Raw genomic sequence first — 19,936 nt, 5'->3', positions numbered from 1 at the left:
AATGGTAGGGCTAAATGAGATAATGCCAAAATACCAAGTTCAGTGAAATCTTTATCCCCAGCTGCATCGGTGTGTTTCGCCACTTCAACCCAGAACTCTCCAATTAGGCTGTGTTCTTCAGTGTGCACCCAGTGTACCTCGTTTAAAGCTCGCCATTGCTGTTCGAGTTTGCCAAGATCTCCATTGTATAGTGGCAAAAATGATACATTTGCCAGCTGTAGCTTTTTGGAACTGAGCGCAACAGTTGGGCTGAGAACGGTGAGTGACTCAAGTTGCTGGATATTGGGAGGCAATCTTTATTCTATCTCTTTCTGAAACTCCCAACATGTCATCTCTGCATCTGCGTTTGACATCCTCTGCTTTCTGAGGTTCGCTCTTTGATTCTGACGGTTCTAACTGGAACTTGATCCCGAAGTCCACTGCGGAAAATAGCAAGCTGTTTCTGTCGGACGTTATGTCAAAATCCATTACAGACGACCATGTTGGAAAATCATGAGGTTTCATGATTCGTTGGATCGAACTGCGGTAAAATGCCATTAAATCAGCAATAAGTTTCGCTGGATTGGCGCTGTCACGCTGAAACAGCTTGTTTATTCTGCTGACCTCACTGACAACGGGGCTGAAGGAAAAAAAACAGATCCATTCTGTTTACGCGGTCTGAATACATCTGGTCCAGTAGCTCAGCACTGTAGTTCCCTTCACTGTCCTTTGTAAGCTGAAAGTGCAACTTGAGCTCTTCGTACTGAGAAAGCACTCGATCAACACACTGGCTAATTGCGAGCCATCTTGTGTCACAAAGCTGCAAAATCTTCAGCGGGGCTTCTCCAACATCAATGGTGGCACAGAGATCGCGGTACTTATTTTGACGCTGAGTGCTGTGGGAAATCCTCGAGTACGTCTGTGATGCCATGTAAGCAATGTTTCGAGGAAGTGCGTCCATTGCTTTAGATGTACATAGCTGCAGTGAATGACAAACACACTTAATGTACACTATTTTTACTAACTTTGTTAGTACCGTATTCTTTTTCCCACACATTGTACTGCAACCGCCTGTTGCCATACCAATGCATCTTTCCACTTCCAGTTGGTTTTCCCTTAAGAATGTGAATAAGGCTGCTGCAATGCTGTGAGAATCACCGGCTGGCAAGCTAACAATCACAAACGATGTCACGATACGTTCAAATTTTCTGCTGAAGTCCCTTAACACCACACAGAGTCGCTTGTTTGCACTGATGTCTGTGCTTTCGTCTACAATTAGAGAGTATGGCTCTTTGTCGATGTCTTCAGGCATCTCCTGATGAACAACGGGCCCGATGACAGATTTTATAAGTGTTGAGCATTTTGTTCTAGACTAATATCCTTTTGTGCAACTTCCCTGCATCCCAGATGATCCACGGAGATGCTGGAACGACAAGCAATATGGGCTGCCAGCTTCAACTCACATACTTCAACGGAACTGTCAACTGTTTTCTTAAATCCCGTGTCAAATAAGCTTCTTGCATTTGAAAATGGAGCCGCGTTTCTAGTGTGTTTCTGTGTCTTACAGTGAGCTAACAGATCGAGGCGATGTGCTCGGACTTCACATTTACAGCATCTACACGCAGCTCTCGAGTCATTGCCAGGCACACTGCTAATCCACTCTTTTAACACGTTTTCTTTCTCCCAGTCTTTGCAGTATTATTTGTCCGTATTTAGCCCACTTACCCAGTGGCATCTCTGGTTCTTTAGTTTTCTTAAACTTCGTTACTTTTCCTGCTTTTTAGCGGTTTGGATATTTCCACCGTATCGTAAAGTGGCTGCTTTTCACCGTCAATTAACACACTCGTTCGTGTCTCCTGCCCACTCGCATGGTCATGCGCAGTGGTGGTTGTGTTCGTGCGCAGCGTGTTATTTTATTGGGAAACTCAGTTTTTCATTGTTTGTGTGCACTGCAGCGGGTACGCTGCAAACGTTTATTCATTTTAATAAAGTTATTCTTTTATAAACTAGCCCCAAAAACCCACGAGACCTATTGAAAGTAGCAACCAGCTACTCCTAAATATTTCCCGCGGCTGTCTTTTTAAAGTAGCCCAATTCCGCGGGGAAACCGCGGACCCGGCAACACTGCGTGGAAGTGATCAGCCCCTCTGTTTCCTGCCCAGTCTACAAGGTGTTCCAGAACGTGGCCCAGAAGTATGACGTCATGAATGACGCCATGAGCCTGGGGATCCACCGGCTGTGGAAGGACACCCTGCTGCAGCTGGCGAGCCCCACGCCCGGGACCTTGCTATTGGATGTGGCGGGAGGCACAGGTGAGGCACTGTGGAAGTATTCACATATATCTGTGGTGCTTCATAGAGTTACTTCCAGTGGGCAGGTTTCACAGGGCCTTGGGGAATGCTAAAGCAAAACAAGGATCCCTTAGTCCTTAAAAGTTAGAGGCTTACATGCAGAAAGACAGGCCAATGCAAAACTGTACTATGTTCTTTCAAACGCATGAAACATCCTCTGGTGGCTAACCCTAACCTTAACTGAGATTAGTTTGTGTTAGGGCTTATTTAAATGTTATGTGCAGTATTGAAATTGTCCCAGAAGCCCGGCCCGTCTTTCTGCACTAAAGCTGTAAAGACATCTTGGAAATCAATGTGAGCCTGTTTTTTACAGCTAGGTAAAGGTTTTAAAAGGTTCCCTCTGCACGTTGGGTGCAACATGAGAACTGAAAGATGAGTTTTTAGCACACTCCAGGTCTCACTTATCAGGAAAGTCTGTTGGACCTGCTGAATGGACAAGTTCAAGAGAGAACTCGATGTGTCCGAAAGCTTGAGAAGATGAATTGAAAATGTGAAGGTCTTAATGAGCAGCAGCCTTGCTTACCCTACAGGCTCCCCCGGTGTTCCTGAAATGTGCGCTTGTGGCACTGCCAACGCGCTTGTTTTTTTTTTTAGGTGACATCTCCTTCCGATTCCTGGATTACATCTGGTACCGTCAGGATCGAGAGGCGCGCCGGGGTACCCTGTCCCGTCAGAGCGCGTCCTGGCAGGAGATCACAGAGGCGTACCAACCCGGCCAGTCGGGCATGCAGGGAGGGGTACAGGCCGTGGTGTGCGACATCAACAAGGAGATGCTGAAGGTGGGGAGGCAGCGGGCAGCAGATCGGGGCTATGGCACAGGTACGCTGCATTGAGAGGGAGAGACCAACAAGGAGGCATGCACAAGCCTTCATGTCGAGTGCTGTGTTAGGAAATATAATTTGCGAACCATTTGAAATAAACTGTGTTATGCAATACAGCGTTATCCAAGTAAACATATTCCATAAAAAACAAAAGCCAAAGAAGGACATTGTGAGCAAGCAAGTTGGAAACATGGGCGGGAGTCATTGAAGACTGCAGCTGTAATTGTGTTCTGTGAAATGGATTCGCTCACTGTATGTGTCTGTCTGTCTGTCTGTCTGCAGGTCTGTCCTGGGTGGTGGGGAACGCGGAGGAGCTTCCTTTTGACAATGACAAGTTTGATTTTTACACGATTGCTTTCGGGATCCGCAACGTCACGCACATCGACCAGGTGGGTGAGCTTCAAAATGAAACGAGAACATTCGTGTATAGAGGACTGGAGAGAGCGGGCATCGTGAAACGAGAATGCTCGTGTGTAGAGGACTGGAGAGAGCGGGCATCGTGAAACGAGAATGCTCGTGTATAGAGGACTGGAGAGAGCGGGCATCGTGAAACGAGAATGCTCGTGTGTAGAGGACTGGAGAGAGTGGGCATCGTGAAATGAGAACGCTTGTGTGTGCTGCTCTGGAGAGAGTGGGAACCCTTACGCCTCTCACAAGTCCTGAACCAGTTCAAACATGTATCCAGAAACCCAGCTACAGTTAATATGATCCCAAATGATGCTATATATTATCAATTAGTGCTGCACAAACCAATTATTGAGCTCTCCGCAGAAATCAGGTGCTGACAGTCAGGTGAGGGTCGAAGTGAAGCCTCTGAAGAAGCAGCTGCTTGGATTTGTGATGATTGCTCTATTTCTTGAGCTCTGCAGAGAACCGAGCAAGCAGCCGTTCCTTCGCTTGCTTTACCTGAATTGGTGAATCAGCCCCCGATCGGCAGCAGTGGACCCTCGCCTGTGTAAAGGCTGATCCAAATAATGAGTTTGTGCAGCACTAGAATGAATACTGTATTAAAATCCGTGAAGGAGGAAATATTAAAATGGAAAATGAAGGGGCAATGATAAAATAGTGGTAGCAGTGAGAGTGATCCGTCCCGCCTGTGTGTCCCGAGACAGGCTCTACAGGAGGCACGCCGGGTTCTGAAGCCAGGAGGAAGGTTCCTGTGCCTGGAGTTCAGCCACGTTTCAAACCCGCTTCTGTCCAGGTGAAAGAGGTGGGGTGGGGTGCATGCATTTACAAATACACAGTACAGAAAAGGGCTGTCTGTGTAATATACACACTTCTCTGGGGTGTGTATCACCACCAAGGCATGGTATATTTCACAAGGTCCTGGTGCCATTGCTCTTGTGTTCTGTGTTGCCGTGGAATTAGAACTCCATAGTGAAAGAATGTACCATGTTATTTGCTTGTAAGTATTCTGGTCAGAGTTGAGCCCCGATGTCATAAATCTTACTTGCATATAGATAGATAGTGCTGGTGTGTTTCTTGCTCTGACAAATCGAGTGCAATGGTGTGTTTGTTACCTGTGTTCTGTGCCCAGGGTCTACGATGCCTACAGTTTCCAGCTCATTCCAGTGCTGGGGGAGGTGATTGCTGGGGACTGGAAGTCATACCAGTATCTGGTGGAGAGCATCAGGCGCTTCCCAGACCAGGTAATTGGACTGGGTTGATTCCGGAGTGCAGTGTAATTTGGGAGCGGTTCAGCCATTTCTAGTAAATTACTCCTCCTGTTCAATAATTGCAGTTTACATCTCACTCTTAAGATGCTAATCTCTGTCACCTTTCATCTCTCAGGTCTTTTCTGGACTAAAATTAAACTCTAAACAAATAGGAGCAGAGGGCTTTGGATAGATTTATGTATTAGTAGTAAATCTGTTTACACTAAAGATCATTCTTCCAGAGAGGAGGTAACCTGTGGCATCTCTCCTTGCTGTTTTAGGAGGAGTTCAAGGCCATGATTGAAGACGCCGGCTTCTTCAAAGTCCAGTTCCACAACCTGACAGGTGGAGTGGTCGCCATTCACTCGGGATTCAAACTCTGAGTGCTCGCCTCAAGTGGGAACGCCTATCGCCTCGGATACTCCCTGTCCTGGGGAGACGACAACATGCCGACTGCCCTGAAGAGCATGGCTTTGGGTTTGCGTTTGGGACTGGTCTGAAAGGTAGCACTCCCCAGTCAAGACTCTGACAGAAATTGAAACACAAAGCCGAGCAAAACAAGTGGAGAAAACGGTACTCGGAGCAAGAAAATGGAATCTTTTTTTCCTGGTATTACCAGCACTTGCCAGATACCAAGTTTTTAACATAAATAAATAAACCAGGTTTTGTTGCTTGATGTTTGAAAGAGGTATTTGCATAATTTGAAAATAAAGTGGATTTTTCTAAATATTTTTACTGGTGTTGTACAACAGTGATGTTCTTTCACAACGCCGTTAGTACTTTGTGTCAAGATCTTAAAATAAAAGAGCAGAAAGTAAAACACAGATCTAACGGGCTGATATTTGTTTTTTTTCCCCAAACTAGTCCTAGAATAATCCCTCAATAATGGTGTGTACCTAATACAGTTGTATCCATGATCCTTAGAAAAATACAATGTTTTCAGTGCGTTCGCTGTTTTCTACAGATATGTTGCAGCCTGACAACTTTTTACCTGTTAAGATAGAAAACCGTGTTTTAATTTCATAGTTAGGTCACCAGGTATAAAGAAAAAAAACACTTTTGCATTTTTCCTTTGATTTGGCCAAGCTCTTCAAAGATTAGTGCAAAGAAAAGTCCATTCAGGCAGTGTGATGTGAAAGCCACCCGCTCTGCAGACAGTAATGGGTTGCACCGCACTACACCCGGGGATGAAAGATTGAGTTTCAAGCCCCAGCTGAGTTGTCACCCTTTTCTAAAGAGAACTGACAGTAAGTCGTTTCCAGTCACAGTCGAACGATTCTTTATCTCAACTTGCTTCCTCTATTGAGTGGGAGCCCTTGGCAGTGGCATAAAGAGAACCTGCTGAAAGAAGCGAATGGGGTTAGGCTTAGGTTGCAAGATGGAATATCACTCCGTCCTTTTTATTCCTATTGGGAACCTTCCTCTATCAAACACACAACAGCTTCAGTTATACCTGTAACACGAAAGAGCTTTCTGTTCCTTGGATCACAAGCCAGTTGCAATGTTCACACCAAGAGGAATAGGTACTGGGAGTATGGACCACATGGGCAATGTTATAGGCATTTAACCAATCGTAACAGAGACGGAGAGATGGTAGTGTGCTTCATGTAACATGATACTACTGCCCCAGTTTGAGCCATGTGAACATTCCCTAACAGTGATGCAAATACCAAAATAGAAAGAGTGCATACTCTTTTAAAATAACTTTTCATAAGAAATATGCAGTTAATTTAACACAATTGTAAGAAAGGCTTGATCTGCTGATAAAGTGCAAAAGACAAATTCATATTAAAATGTTTTTATTTGAATTTTTTTTGTGCTTAGTTTTAGAAACTGGATGAAAATAAATATAGGCATGTGATAAATGAACATATATAGCAGTAACCAACAAAGAACGTGGAAGCAGCACAGAATGTGTGGGTCCCTGGACCTTTAACAAAACAATGAATTCCTGCAAGGTCTACGGGCAGCCCCCCTTGGAGGGGTTAGTGGAGTTCCGGTTCTTATCCTGGGCACTGGGGGTCCACTTAACGTGTGGCACATTTCTGGAATGACAGTATAAAAGATTGTCTCTTTATCCGGATTTGAAAAGCAGGATGGCCACCTGCCCCAGGTAGAAGTAAATGAAATGCTTCGTCTCATGAGTCACATAGCTGCCAAAATTCCTGCCCACAATGCAATGCCAAGTGGGGTTGTACTTTTTGTCAAACTCCTACAAGAAAAAAGACAAAAGAATGATCAACCTGCATCAGCTTAACCCTGAAACACATTCCTCTCAAAGCATTATAAACATCAATGTATTTTAATTCATGAAAACAGATTGTAAAAACAAACACACACTACGAACATGTGCAATTGGGGTGTGATGAATGTGTCTAGGAATGTGCTGCATGGTCTGCATTACTGCCAGGACTGAGGGCAGGGATGCTACCCAAAGGCAACAGCACACCCACAGCACTGGGTTCCTATTCTTCACAGCGATTACAGTCCTGTGCGCTGTAGCTACAGTCTTAGTAGCTGCCATACAAGACTCCTTTTAATACAAATAAGTGGAACCTTCACACTAGGGACACAAAGCAAAACTTGACAAAGATATGCCACGCACACCCAGTCACTGGGGGAAAGGACACACATAGTAACTGAGTAAGAGAGAACACTACTCACGAACTTCAGTGGAAGTTAACATTCAAATGTCTGAACTCCCACCCCCCCATAAACATTAGGCTTTAACACCGCCACGTTAAGATCATTTCTATCTCATCATCGCTCACCTTCTTGATGTAGGCTGCGATGTCTTTCTCGATGTTGTATTTCTCCAGAGCCTGCGTAGCGCACTCCACCGCGTCCTGCTGCATCTCCTCCGACATGTCGGCGTTTTTAATGACGGCTTTTCTGTCAGACATTGTCCCTAGTGGGCGACAGGGAGAGGGTGGAGGTTAAGTGACAATCGAGGTACACCCACCATGATGCGCGCAGGAATACGCGCTCTGCCTACCGGTATGAGAAGCTGAACAAGCATATCGCCACCCTGATAATACCAGCAGCCATTCAATAATAATCCTGGCAACTGTTTGGTCATCTGCAGCTAGGGACCTTGTCGCTATGGAAACTCCCAGCCAGTCTGTTTGGAAACCTGTCGTCAAACTGCAGGCACGAAGGGATTATACTAGCTAGTATGGAAACACTTTCTGGAGCTGAATGTTTACAGAAACTGCCAGACTTCAATGTAACCTGAAAAATAAACATTCAATTGACGCTGCTAAGAGCCAACGTGAATGCAGTACTTGAATGCAATACACGGTCTAATAACAGGCATGAGTAAATATTGTATTACACTGTATTACCGGTAATATGTAAATAATAGATGTGCACACTGAGATCTTCTCCAGCTTTGATTGAAAGCATGTTGATTGGAGGACCCTTTTTTTTCCTTTACCGGGTCCAAATATGAACTATTTGATTGGCGCTGCTGGATTTGATTTTCATATTGGTCTTAATTTATTCAATGCTCCATTAAAAAACAACAATAATAATAATAATAATAATTCTCTTACCCTTTTCTGTGGTTGCAGTTTGTACCGATTCTAGAATACAAGGTACTGTAACTCATCCCATGGGACCGGACCACCGCCCATTCCCTACAACACCACACAGCCCAAGCCCCCTCACAGCTAAACCCTGAACAGCGCGGCTCCCTGTGCGGCTCCGAGTCTGGAGCGACTCCCACCCGCGCCTTCGCTCACACAATGCCACGCAATACAAGCCGTGTGCAGGTTAAATATCTATATAAGCACTCAATACAACCCCAGCGTCTCTCTGTTCGCGGTATCGATTCATTTAATTACCTTTACTCGCCTGATATCGTTATTAATACCCGTTAAGCGTCTCTCCGAGGCTCTCTCCTCTCGACTCACAGCACGGCTGCTTCACAGCCTCCCGCTGCGCCTTCGTGTTCAGCACCCTCGCTTCGGCAGACCCCGCCCCCCCGGCTCGCATTGGTCATCCTAATTTGAAGTATGCCTGTGATTTGATGCTCACTTTCGGCTCTATTGCATTTTACTGCTGCATTTTTTTTCAGACCAGCAGGCTTTGTGGGCTGGACGCGGCGTCTTCACCATGGTGATAAGATACCAAGGTGCGCGTCTCCATGACGACGGGATGGTTTCCAGCACCGAACAGCCCAAACAAACACGAACACGCCTGTTTGCTTAACGACGCGGTTTTTACTGAGAAGTAACTAATTCCTTGAAATAAGATGAGATGCCCTAGCCGCATCATAACCTCAAAAATATAATGCGGGCGCCTTCATCACTAATAGGAATAGCAATGGCCTAACGAATGAATGAATTATACCTACATATTTAGAAGACTCGTATTGCACTTGAACTTAAAACAATCCCTTTTTATTTCGGAGATGTGAGATCTACCAAAAGGGCCAAGTTAATCAAAGTTTAGCAAGACACAATTAGAGCTCAGCGTGCTTGAGCGCTCAATTTACTAAGTGCTGTGTGAACGAGCCGGTCGTACTGTTTAACGTGTATTAACCTGTCCCTCTTTCACATACGGATACAGCTGATGTATTAAATTACCTTGGCTGTATACCTGTATTTATACACACACACACACATATATGCTTTTCAGTTGACTATAGCTACACTAATGGGAGAGTCCCTTTCACAGTGCATAGTCGTTGGTTGATGAAATGGTAGCCGTATTAGTCCAATGATGACAGGCCAAGCGGAGATGTGAACCTTTTACTGGACTAACTGAACATTAATTAATCACAAGCTTTCAAGACCTTAAAGGTCTCTTCTTCAGGTGAAAGAGATTGATGTTTCAGAAGTGTATTCCAGTTGTATCAAGCTTCAGTTTTGTTTAGCTAGTCCACACCTCCTTCTCTTTGCCTGTAGTACATTGTGAAAGCCTCTAAACATGTTAATCCAGAGCAGTATCCAAGGAGTAACTCGTGGGGCTCTCCAACCTTCACCTACCTTTAAAAAACAGGTGGTGCAGCACTAGTGCTGGACTCATCTCTACGCAACGATTACTGGCAAATTCCCGTGCATTTCTAAAACCCCACCCCAGAGAGGAGGATCATTAGGATCGTGTTATGACCCCGCTGTGACTGATACACGCCCCACAGTAAAGGGCTTGGGAGATGCCTGGGCTGTACTCTCCTGTCCTGTCTAGTCTTCTGCTACAGGTAGGCTTTGTAACTAAAGCTTCTGAAAGTAAAACACAGCAGACAAATAACATACAACAAACTTGTACTGGAAGGCAGTGAATTCCTGAAGAAGCAAGCTGGAGTATGCTGTGCTGAAGAGGCAGGTTTTCCTTGCTGTTCTAAATTCATTAATTCAGCTTGTGCACCAGCGTATGTATATCTAAACATCTTACCTGGAACACCCCCCCCCCATAATAGACATAGCAATCAGTGTCTGACACTCCCTGGAAAATAGGTGTAGGACTGGACAGCAATTAAAACAAAACTCAATAATAAAGCAACTGGTACATTACAGTGCAGCAAACTTCATCAGAATGGGGGTCTTGGCAACAGTCCATTCATGCTTAAGTGATGTGATGTCATTACTTTGAAGATTCCACATGAGGTTATTTCATATGAATCAACAGCCTGAACCACACCTCTTCACAATGAGATGAAAGGCAGCGTACAGTTCACTGGTCTCATTCCATTATTGCGATTTCTTGCTCATGTTGCTGAGAATCCGAGATCAAATCGCATTTTGTCAAAAATGCAACCTGGAACCATTATTTTAAAATATTCCTTACTAGTAACTTGCGTTCCAACTGAGCTACAGAGTTCATTCACTTTGAGAGAGGTATTCATGCAGTTTACCCCAGCAGTAGCTTAGGGTTTGATATTAATAACTTCCAAGTGCAATATAATACTATACTTTGCTGTAGCTGAATGATGGGCACATAGGTAATGCATGACAACTGGAGGTTGTAAAACAATGCCATGACACAGTGTATCATATTCTTTAACCACAAGCCACCTTTTGATTTCGTAACACGTTCTTGCTAACGATGCCACTGCTAACAGGCATGTATTGCAGGCACCGGGCTGTGTTAAGCAGAAAAATCACAGCATCCCCCTCAGATGTGTAAAGTATGCAGTTTTATAGTGATGGCAAACAGTATTAAATAGACAAAATTACAAATGGTAACAATCTCCTAACAGATTCCCAACCACGATGAGAGTATCGGTTACTTAGCATTGGGGCTTTCTTTTTTTCCCTGGCTCTCACTTTTTTCACAAGAGCTGCCTCAACAAAGACAGATCATTTCAAGCTTGGAAATGTTTTCAAGGCCAGCTCAGGAAATCACAACAGCTGTGGGGGGAAAAAGGAAGATGCTCTGCCAACAAAAATGAAAACACAACACATGAATATTTCTGTCCAAACATGACCCTTCTTGGGACACTTGCCAGATGCCGCTTGCTAAAATGAACAGCTGTATCGAGGGGGATAAAAGGAAGCCGTTGTCAGAAAGCAGCGCTACAGGTTGGTACGGTCGTAATGATCGCTTCACTTAAAAATTACACCGAGAAGCATTATTCTGAATCGACACATCAAAAATCCCTGATGCAAAAAAATAAAACTACACACAACCAGTCTGCTCGTGGCATCCCTGATTACAGATTCAAACATCAATATTTATATTGCCTGAACAGAGGACGAGGTCAGGGCACAATAACATTGGAGGGCAGTTTATCTTCCAAAGCTTCCACTCCCCCAGCTCCCCAGCATTTTGCACAGGCTCTGATAACTGCCCATCAGTCCTGGAAAAGGCCAGCGAGAAGGAGCAACAGTCTCATGGTGGGACACACACGTAGTCCGAGAAATAGTTCGAGAGCAAGAAAAGGCAAAAAGTAACAGACGGGTGAAAAGAATCTAAGCTGCAGATCTCCGGCGGATCACGTACACTCCTCTCTGCAGCTGCCCCAGATAAATCCGCATCTTCGTGCTGTCACTCGTCTTTCTCACCCAAATCTGAAAGCAACAAGGTGTTCACAGGATAAGCACTTCATATTAAGCCCCTAAGCAAGTAGACATGCACATACATTATATTTATATATATTATATTCATATACTCACACAAACTGAGCATCAAAAGAAACATATCACTTATATTTGAGCATCAAAAGATCAAAAGATACAATTCACTAGATGTGATTGAAAAATGACAAACTGTTTTAGAGCAGGTGAAGTGACTTTTTATTGTGCTGATTAACAACAATTGATATCACGAAGACGCTGCAGAATGATCTGTCGATCTTGGACAGGCATTGTGACTCCTAGTCTCTCAGTTCGTGGCCTGTCTTTGACACAGTGTGTCTGGTTATACCGTCTTGCCAGGTTTGAAATTGCTGGTTGTGAGCGCCCAAGACGGTGAGCCACAGCGCGCTGCCCCAGTCCAGCCTCCAACGTGCAGATTGCACGAAGGCGCTGCTCTCTTGACAGACGTGCCACATTGGTTTCTTTTCTGTGATTCTGATGATCTTTACTGCTTTTATTCAAGCTTGCAATTCAACAGCTGAAATCACTCCTTATCCAGCGTCCAATCAACTGTCTCACTAATTAGGTGATTAAGTGCACATGCTTCAGTCACAGTCACTCAAGCGTGTCACGGTCAAGGATCAATGATCGAGTGATTAAAAAGAAACCAAAAACATTTCGTCAATGTCCATCATTTATATATCTTATTTTATTAAATAAATGTGTTATAATAGCGATAAATATCTTTTGATGCTCGGTATATATCTATCTATGTACACATATCTACACACACACGTATAATGTAATTTATAATTAATACAAAGAAGTGCTCTGGGGGACTCCTATCAGCTGCTGTCTGAGAATGCTTTCATGCAGACTCTTCCTAATTCACTTCTAGCTGCTGGTATAACAATGTGAAGTCCAACCTCATTGGTTCCCACTGAGCTGATCACACAGCTGATCTTTGTGTTCTCCTTGGACTCCAGATAGATGGCTTGGCTCTTGTGATACCTGTGTGATGAAACAAACAGCAGCTATTCATGGAGAGTCAGACTTCCCTTTACAAATGAATGGCTTTCAGAATCTACCGACAAGCACCTACAGCCCATTCAGAGACGCATAGAGAACCATACTGAGATCTGAGGTTTTCAGATGAGAAATGAAGAAATAAATAAATCTATGTGAAGCGAGTGCTGGTCTTGTTCTTGTAACTTTATTAACCGTGATCCACAGCGACCCAGTTAAGAGATCCATGGATGGCATCATAAACGATTCGAAGGCTAAGTTCTTTACACAGCTACCTAGAGTCAGAGCTGCTGTAGCACAAACAGCGCTTCAAGCTCAACACACCAGACTTACCATCTTTTATCATAGTACAGCTTGCCTTCTTCTATGCGGGCTTCATAGCGCTGTGCCGGGGACTCTGTCAGAGTGCTGGGTAAGTGCTCCGGCGAGGAGGGGGAAGCTGACCAAGGAAACGCAATTTCATTCACTCCAGTACGGGCTTTTTAAACATCACAACACACAATTAAACTATTCACTGTGCCCAATACTTCATGTGTAGGTTATAAGGTTTGTGATTTCTACACAGGGAGAATTAAATATTACAAAGTGACCTGCATGTCATGTAGCGTAAAGGTCAACATTACAAAACTACAAAAAAATAATATTAGACTAAAGCATACATACATACCTGACCGTTTAGGTGACTTTAACTGTGGGAATGCAAAAATAAAACATGTTAATGGTTTTAATTAAATAAATTCAGTTATTTACCATTCTTCAATAAAATAAGAGAAGAATTACAAAAAAAATATAGCAATAATAACACCACCACCACCACCACCACGCAAGTGTTCAGATCTGAGGCTTTATGAAAAACAGTTTGTTTTGAAACAGGAACGCTTCAAATGGTTGTCAGCAAAGACAGTAAGAGCCGTGCTCTGGGCACTGCAGAAGTACTGCATGCCCGTGGGATCACTTTGCTGAAGATCCGGTTTTGTGTTGAAACAGACACAGTATTGCAAGATCAAACACACTCACTTTATTCAACACCCGCAGGTCTTCCATGATCTGTTCATCTGTTAGCAAGTAGTTCAGCTGAGGTGTTCAGAGTTAAGGGAAAGTACTGCATCTACTGGAAGTAGGATCTGCTGCCTGCTTTAGCACACACACATCTCATTGTAATGGAAATGAACAGGGATTACCGCAGTGAGATGACTGTAGGGAATAAATATGCACAAGAAGGATATCGGGTGCAGGTTTCCGCCTTTTATCTGGAATGGGAACGGGATCATTTGGTCGCCTTCTCAGCTTCCGGGTCATAATTGGTTTTACCTCCATGGAATCTACAAAAAGGAAAAGTAAGCTACATAACTGACTCCCACTGCAGAGCCGAGTGATCCACTCCAGCCTTTAGTGTGAGCTTCATTAGACACACCACGCACGCACAGATTAAGGATAGCAGGAGAACCTGCACTGGTTCGAATTGCTTTGCAGTTCCTGTGTTCAACAAATGAGCCATCAAAGACAAAGATCACCAATCACAACCGTAAAGAAGCTGCATCGCCAGCATGCAAGGGTTCATCCAATTTGAAGAGGGCTGGCTTCACAGACCCCGATTACGTGTGATATTGGACTATCTTACCTAAGGTAACACTAAGCTGAAACCTGACGTTAGTTTCATTAGCTGGGTCTCGGTCCGACAGTTCACCAACATAAGGTACTTAAGAAAACACTGGGTTATAAATCGATTAGACACTAAAAGCACCATGCTGGCGCTGGCTGTGAAAATGCGCTGGCTGTTTCTCCAAACTGTTTTGTCCAGCCGATGTGCTGCACTGCTTCCCCATACCTCCCGTCAGCTCCATCGTTAGCTTCTCATTCTCGACCATTTTCTTCTTCTCCTCCAGCTCTGCAATGAGGTTTTCCTTCAGTTCAATCTTCTTATCTTCAAACTCTTTCACAGCTGCTTTCTTTTCTTTGATGTAGTTCCTTTCTACCTGCTCCGTCTGCATGGAAGAGGGACACGTCAAACACAGAGCCGCACAAGCACTGGCCAGCCTAGCCACAGCGCCCCCAACTGGAACGCACAGAGATCGACGAGCAGAACCTTTCCTCAAGCTTGCCAACGCTCATTCTGCTGCGGGTCTGTTTCTGTGCAAAATTTCCATTTCCAAAATGACTAGCGCTCGCATTATACTTTTAAAATGGGCATTGCTAGCAGGAAGAACAACATTTGAATGTACTTCTGCCAAATCAAACTGCGTTTGTAACTGAACTAACCCCCCCCTTGATTACAGACGATATGGGAGATACACATTTCCTAAATGTATGCCATTTCCGAATGAAATAATCTACTGAAATGACTTACCTCAAGTTGCAAGAAAAGATCTGAAAAGCAAACAGGAACAAATTATTTTCTTTTAAAAACGCACAAATCCTGGTTTACAGACATCATGTACACATCCAACATCCTCACTATCAAGGTTCACTGGTTTCAAGGCTGCAGTGTAACATCCACAACTCAGTAACCCTGATGCAGCTTTGAGACCAGCAGTCTTGTAAAATGAAACGCGCTGGCTGCACACTGGCTGCCCATTGCGGTTAAAGGCAGTACCTGCATTCCTCAGCCTCTCCTTGTACTGCTGGTCCAGTTTCTTCATTCGTTTCTGATACTCCTGCAGTGTGCCTGGATGAACAACCACAGGTGAGGAATCAGTTATCATTAAAAAAAACTATTTTAAACAGAAATTACAAAAATGAGTGGCGGATAAAAGGATCTGAAAGCTGAATCAAAGTGACGTCACTTTTACAACACAAAGTGTTCACTGATTTAAACACCAGGAGTATACCTGAAGGATGCTTTCTATTACACTGTTTCACATAAACCCATGAGCTGCCACGTGACTGTCACTCCCGCCAGTACAGCCCTACAGACCCATACCTACCTTCCTGCAGTTGTGCTAGCTGCCTTTTCAGAGACGCCAGCTTGTCCTGGTACATCCTAAAGAAGAGACCAGATGGAGTGTTTTTATAACCTTGATACACAAAAGGTCCTATTCAATGGCTCTTAAACTTTATTTAGATGGGAATTCTGACATGCAGAAACCTACATTTATAATTAAGAGCAGCTGGGAGTATATTTTCCTGCAGCTGAAATCAGGCTGGCTATAGAAAATAAAAAATCTAGATCAATCTATTTTACAGCTGCTCAGCAGAGGGCAGTATCACACAGACAGAGTCTGGCCTATTTGCACAGCCAGTCTGGAAGCCTGTTCCAGCGTTTAGACATGCTTGCCTAGGGAGCAACTAAAAATACAGACGCGTCCGTTATCTGAACCAGAACAGAAGACCTTGAAGCTCAAGCGCCATCACACTCACTGCTCTTTAATTTCAACATAATCATCTTCATCCTGCTTGGCCAGGTCGGTTTCACTGGCATCCTCCGTGTCTGGGGGGAAAACAAGAAAGGACCAGATGAAAAAAAGATCTGCTTATTCATTCAATTCAAACACGTCCAATTCAAACGCTGCTCAAGCTTTTTTTTTTTTTTTTTTTTTTTTTTTTTTACATCTCATTGTGTTTTATAAAACATTTCAAAAGAAGAATAAGACTTCAGGAAAGAGATAACCCCAAGCCATAACTTTCACTGGGCACGTTTTCAGTATTGCCAGGTCTACCATCTCTGTTTCTGTTGAGTTGGTGGAGGAGATGCCAGACACAAACTAATAGGATCTGAGTACACAAAAGCAGCCCCATCTCAGTCTGTGCTTTCTGCATGAAAAATGAAAATACTCCCATGGAAATGTGTGCAATGACTGGAAGCTGAATAACGGCATGCCCCACTGGTACCTTGTGCCTCCTGCTTTTCAGAACAAATGATCATTTTCATCCTGATAATCAACTGTGCCCCCCCCGCCACTGCACCACCAAACACACGGGCTTACACTATGAAAAGCACACCCGATGCACACACATTAAAGCACAGCCACTTCCTTCAACCCTCCAAGGCACTGCATTACTTTGTATTCTGCAGTGTTTCGTATGCCGCTGCAGAACGCTCCACTGCTGTTACCTTGCTTGTCTCAATAAGATACTCAAATATCTATGATTATGAGTGATGTGCGCCCTTCAAATTAACATTGTAATAAAATGCATCATTGGAAGGTTTTATATGAAAATTTAATACGTGCATAATGCCAGAAGCTAGCAAATGTCTAATGTCTCCAGCGGAATATCAATATAAATATTAACAAAATGCATGCTGTAGCCTGCCAATCACTTCAAAAAGTACTCCCCACCCCCGCCCTTCAGACAGCAAATTTAAATAACACACAATTCATGCATCATATTTAAATAAATCAATGTAACATTTAAAAAAGCAAAAACACAAGAGATGGTGCAAACACTGCGGCAGCTTTACATCACAAGCAGAACTCAATTTACCTTCGTTGCTAATTAACATGTGCGCGTTACCAGCCTTTCAGCTGTTTTCTTCCTTTACAGCACAGCAGACATTATACTGCAAGGTGACGTCACTTGAGACTGCAGAAATATGGGTTGCTTTATAATACTTTTCTTTCTTTAAATATACTGTATTAACTGTGTCAGGCTGCTGCTGCATACAGCACTAGCTTCATGACCATTTAAACACAGAGTCAGTACCACACACACGGTACAGGATCCCTTTTTAATTCAATAGCTGACTTCTGCCTCCCCTTTTCTTAGTCACTAATCGCATAGGCAAGACGCCACGTTTAAATAAACACATCAGAATATTACAGTACCTCGACTGCCTGGGGTTACAGATGAAAACTGCCGTCAACGAGCAAATACAACGTATTCTGAAAAGCAACCGAGTTTATCCGAGCCTAGCGCATTTACTGCAACACTTACAACAAAACACACTTTCAGAACCAAGCAATGCCCAGAATGACACACACACACACACACACACACACACACACACACACACACACACACACACACACACACACACACACACACACACGTTTTCGATTGATTACAGGTTAGTACAAATGTAAAAACATACAACAATGTATAATGAGAGAGACGCCGGGTTAAAAACAAACGCATAACATACTGCATCATCGTCTTCCAAATGAATCAATGATGACCTGTTTATTATTATTTTACCTTTATTCATGCAACCCAGAGTCAAATCCAGACGTGATGAACAAAATATATGTTATATTAGAAATCAGCCAACAGAAGACGGATTCGGGATCGCATCAGACGCATAAATACTGGACCTAAATTAAGGCCCAAGCAAAAAAATAAAAAATAAAATGAATACGGTCGTCCAGAGCTTGGTCGCTTTAGCTGGTTAATAAACGGGCTGGCTATATGTCACGATTACTCCGTTGCCATGGCTCCACTCAAAGGTGCTTTTAAAGGTCGCGAATGGAGTGATCGTGCGGCTCTCCGTGTCGAGTCCAGCTGAACACCCCGCAGCATTTAACCGACGCCAGCTCGGTCCAATAAGATAAGAGCTCCTGATCTCGTAAACCAGTCATATCCACGCTGTCGTCTTCCGCAGCTGGCTGTTTTCCAGTTAGGGCTGTCATTTGTCAATGCTCGGTCCCGGGGCTGGGAAATCCTTTGCCAAACAAACCGAAGAAATGCAGCGCACTGTGAACACGGTGCCTCGTACGGTACCTCTCCAACCCTGCTTGCGAAGCGGGATATAAAGAGCTCAAACCCAGCCTTGTTAACAACAACAGGGGGCAAATATCACATTCCGTTTATTTACTAGCATTTCCTGCAAGCTGTTTCTAACGACTGCATTTGAAAACAAAATGCTTCAACTATTTCCAGAAGTATTTCCAGCGCCCTGCAACAGTTATTGGGGACTGTGTATTTATGTTTACAACGCTATGTCTACCTAGTTACTACTAATAGTATACCACTACTAGCCAATATATACCAGGCTGCACTTCAATTACACTTACAGTACCGCCACCGGTACCCAAAATAAACCGAAATCTGCATTCAAAAGCCGTTTGTAAGCGATGCACAAAGTGCACAGTTCGTGTGTCCGCGGTGGCGTGCTTACCTTCTTCGGAGTCTCTCCCTCTGTAACTCCCATCATCGTCTTCATCCACACTGTCCAGCTCTTCCTCGTCGTTGTAATAATCCACCACCGGCGACAGCAGGGTCGAGGTCATTTTAACTGAATGAGTTATTTACAAAAAAAAAAACATCTGCAATGTAAACAACCCGACCCAGGATTCGCAACTGGGACCCCCCCGTCCCCCCCCAAATAACACCAAGGACCCCCGCTCTCCACTGACGACACCAACGATCTGCCTCAATATAAATCAGACAGTCGCTGTATTTCTAACATTGCATGCCGAGTACTTATCGGTGGTTTGCGGTGGAAATAGTCATCAAATCGAACATGTCTCTAGCACAATGCCGGCAATATCAAACTTCAGCCGAAATCCACACCGGCGCTAGCAGCGGGCCTTCCCTTGATCGGAACTCGAGCTGAGATAAAGCTGGCGTTTTGAATTTTCCCCGTGCTTTTCAGCAACGTCTTTATTAATTTAACAAGTCTACACAAGCCGCGAATTCACCCGAGGCCGGTGTATATGTGTCCTCTTTTCCTGTAAGTTTGCTGTGGGGTCGTTGCTTTCCCGGTGGCGCGGCGGCTGGCAGCAGTGATGGCCTCTGGGAAGTATAGTCCCTGAGTTCAGGGGCACAATGAAGAACTACAACAGCGTGTGCGCAGGCGTACCTGGCGAAGGTGTTTGGGCAACAGGCATGAAACTACATGAAGCGTGTTTCCTTCAGTAATGTTGCTGTGCTCTTGTGGTTAAACGTCTTGTTTCGAGACAGGCGCAGGTTGTTAGAATAATATACTGCCTTAAGTTAATAGTAACCTACGACATTATATAGTGTCTTGAATTTACTAACACAGTCATTTACCCTATTTATAATATATTGTGTGCATAACATTTTATTCAGAACACCATTTTTACATTTTTGATTATATATATATATATATATATATATATATATATATATATATATATATATATATAATAAATATATCTAAAAAAAAAAAACAAAAAAAAAAAACAACA

General features: G+C 43.8%; 3 protein-coding genes across 6 annotated transcripts; 1 reads left to right on the top strand and 2 right to left on the bottom strand.

Annotated features, from left to right (window-relative positions):
• Positions 1-1,856: 1,856 nt before the first annotated feature.
• Positions 1,857-5,613, top strand: LOC121307695 (2-methoxy-6-polyprenyl-1,4-benzoquinol methylase, mitochondrial-like). Its single transcript, XM_041239940.1, has 6 exons — positions 1,857-2,291; positions 2,925-3,149; positions 3,434-3,540; positions 4,264-4,352; positions 4,689-4,800; positions 5,088-5,613. Exons 1-6 carry the CDS (start codon positions 2,183-2,185, stop codon positions 5,187-5,189), a joined length of 744 nt encoding a protein of 247 aa, XP_041095874.1. The 5' UTR covers positions 1,857-2,182; the 3' UTR covers positions 5,190-5,613.
• Positions 5,614-6,588: 975 nt separating this feature from the next.
• Positions 6,589-8,762, bottom strand: LOC121307682 (dynein light chain 1, cytoplasmic). Of its 3 annotated transcripts, none has more exons than XM_041239916.1 (3): positions 8,662-8,762; positions 7,578-7,714; positions 6,589-7,018 (listed from the first exon to the last, which is right to left on the bottom strand). In XM_041239916.1, the coding sequence occupies exons 2-3, from the start codon at positions 7,707-7,709 to the stop codon at positions 6,881-6,883; spliced, it is 270 nt and encodes an 89-aa protein (XP_041095850.1). In that variant the 5' UTR covers positions 7,710-7,714; positions 8,662-8,762; the 3' UTR covers positions 6,589-6,880. The 3 variants fall into 3 exon arrangements, with proteins under 3 accessions (XP_041095850.1, XP_041095849.1, XP_041095851.1); XM_041239915.1 differs by having other exon boundaries at positions 8,652-8,761; XM_041239917.1 differs by lacking the exon at positions 8,662-8,762 and adding an exon at positions 8,361-8,618.
• A 2,166-nt stretch (positions 8,763-10,928) lies between these two features.
• Positions 10,929-19,522, bottom strand: LOC121307776 (sin3 histone deacetylase corepressor complex component SDS3-like). 2 transcript variants are annotated; one of them, XM_041240055.1, is made up of 12 exons: positions 18,904-19,522; positions 16,209-16,278; positions 15,776-15,831; positions 15,445-15,516; positions 15,199-15,218; positions 14,680-14,836; positions 14,078-14,173; positions 13,869-13,930; positions 13,519-13,540; positions 13,185-13,290; positions 12,752-12,836; positions 10,929-11,819 (listed from the first exon to the last, which is right to left on the bottom strand). In XM_041240055.1, exons 1-12 carry the CDS (start codon positions 19,013-19,015, stop codon positions 11,721-11,723), a joined length of 957 nt encoding a protein of 318 aa, XP_041095989.1. In that variant the 5' UTR covers positions 19,016-19,522; the 3' UTR covers positions 10,929-11,720. The 2 variants fall into 2 exon arrangements, with proteins under 2 accessions (XP_041095989.1, XP_041095990.1); XM_041240056.1 differs by lacking the exon at positions 18,904-19,522 and adding an exon at positions 17,985-18,321.
• Between the last annotated feature and the right edge of the window lie 414 nt (positions 19,523-19,936).

Source organism: Polyodon spathula, chromosome 58 (assembly GCF_017654505.1).
Source record: "Polyodon spathula isolate WHYD16114869_AA chromosome 58, ASM1765450v1, whole genome shotgun sequence".
Taxonomy (NCBI): domain Eukaryota; kingdom Metazoa; phylum Chordata; class Actinopteri; order Acipenseriformes; family Polyodontidae; genus Polyodon; species Polyodon spathula.
This window is presented reverse-complemented; position numbering and strand designations above follow the sequence as displayed.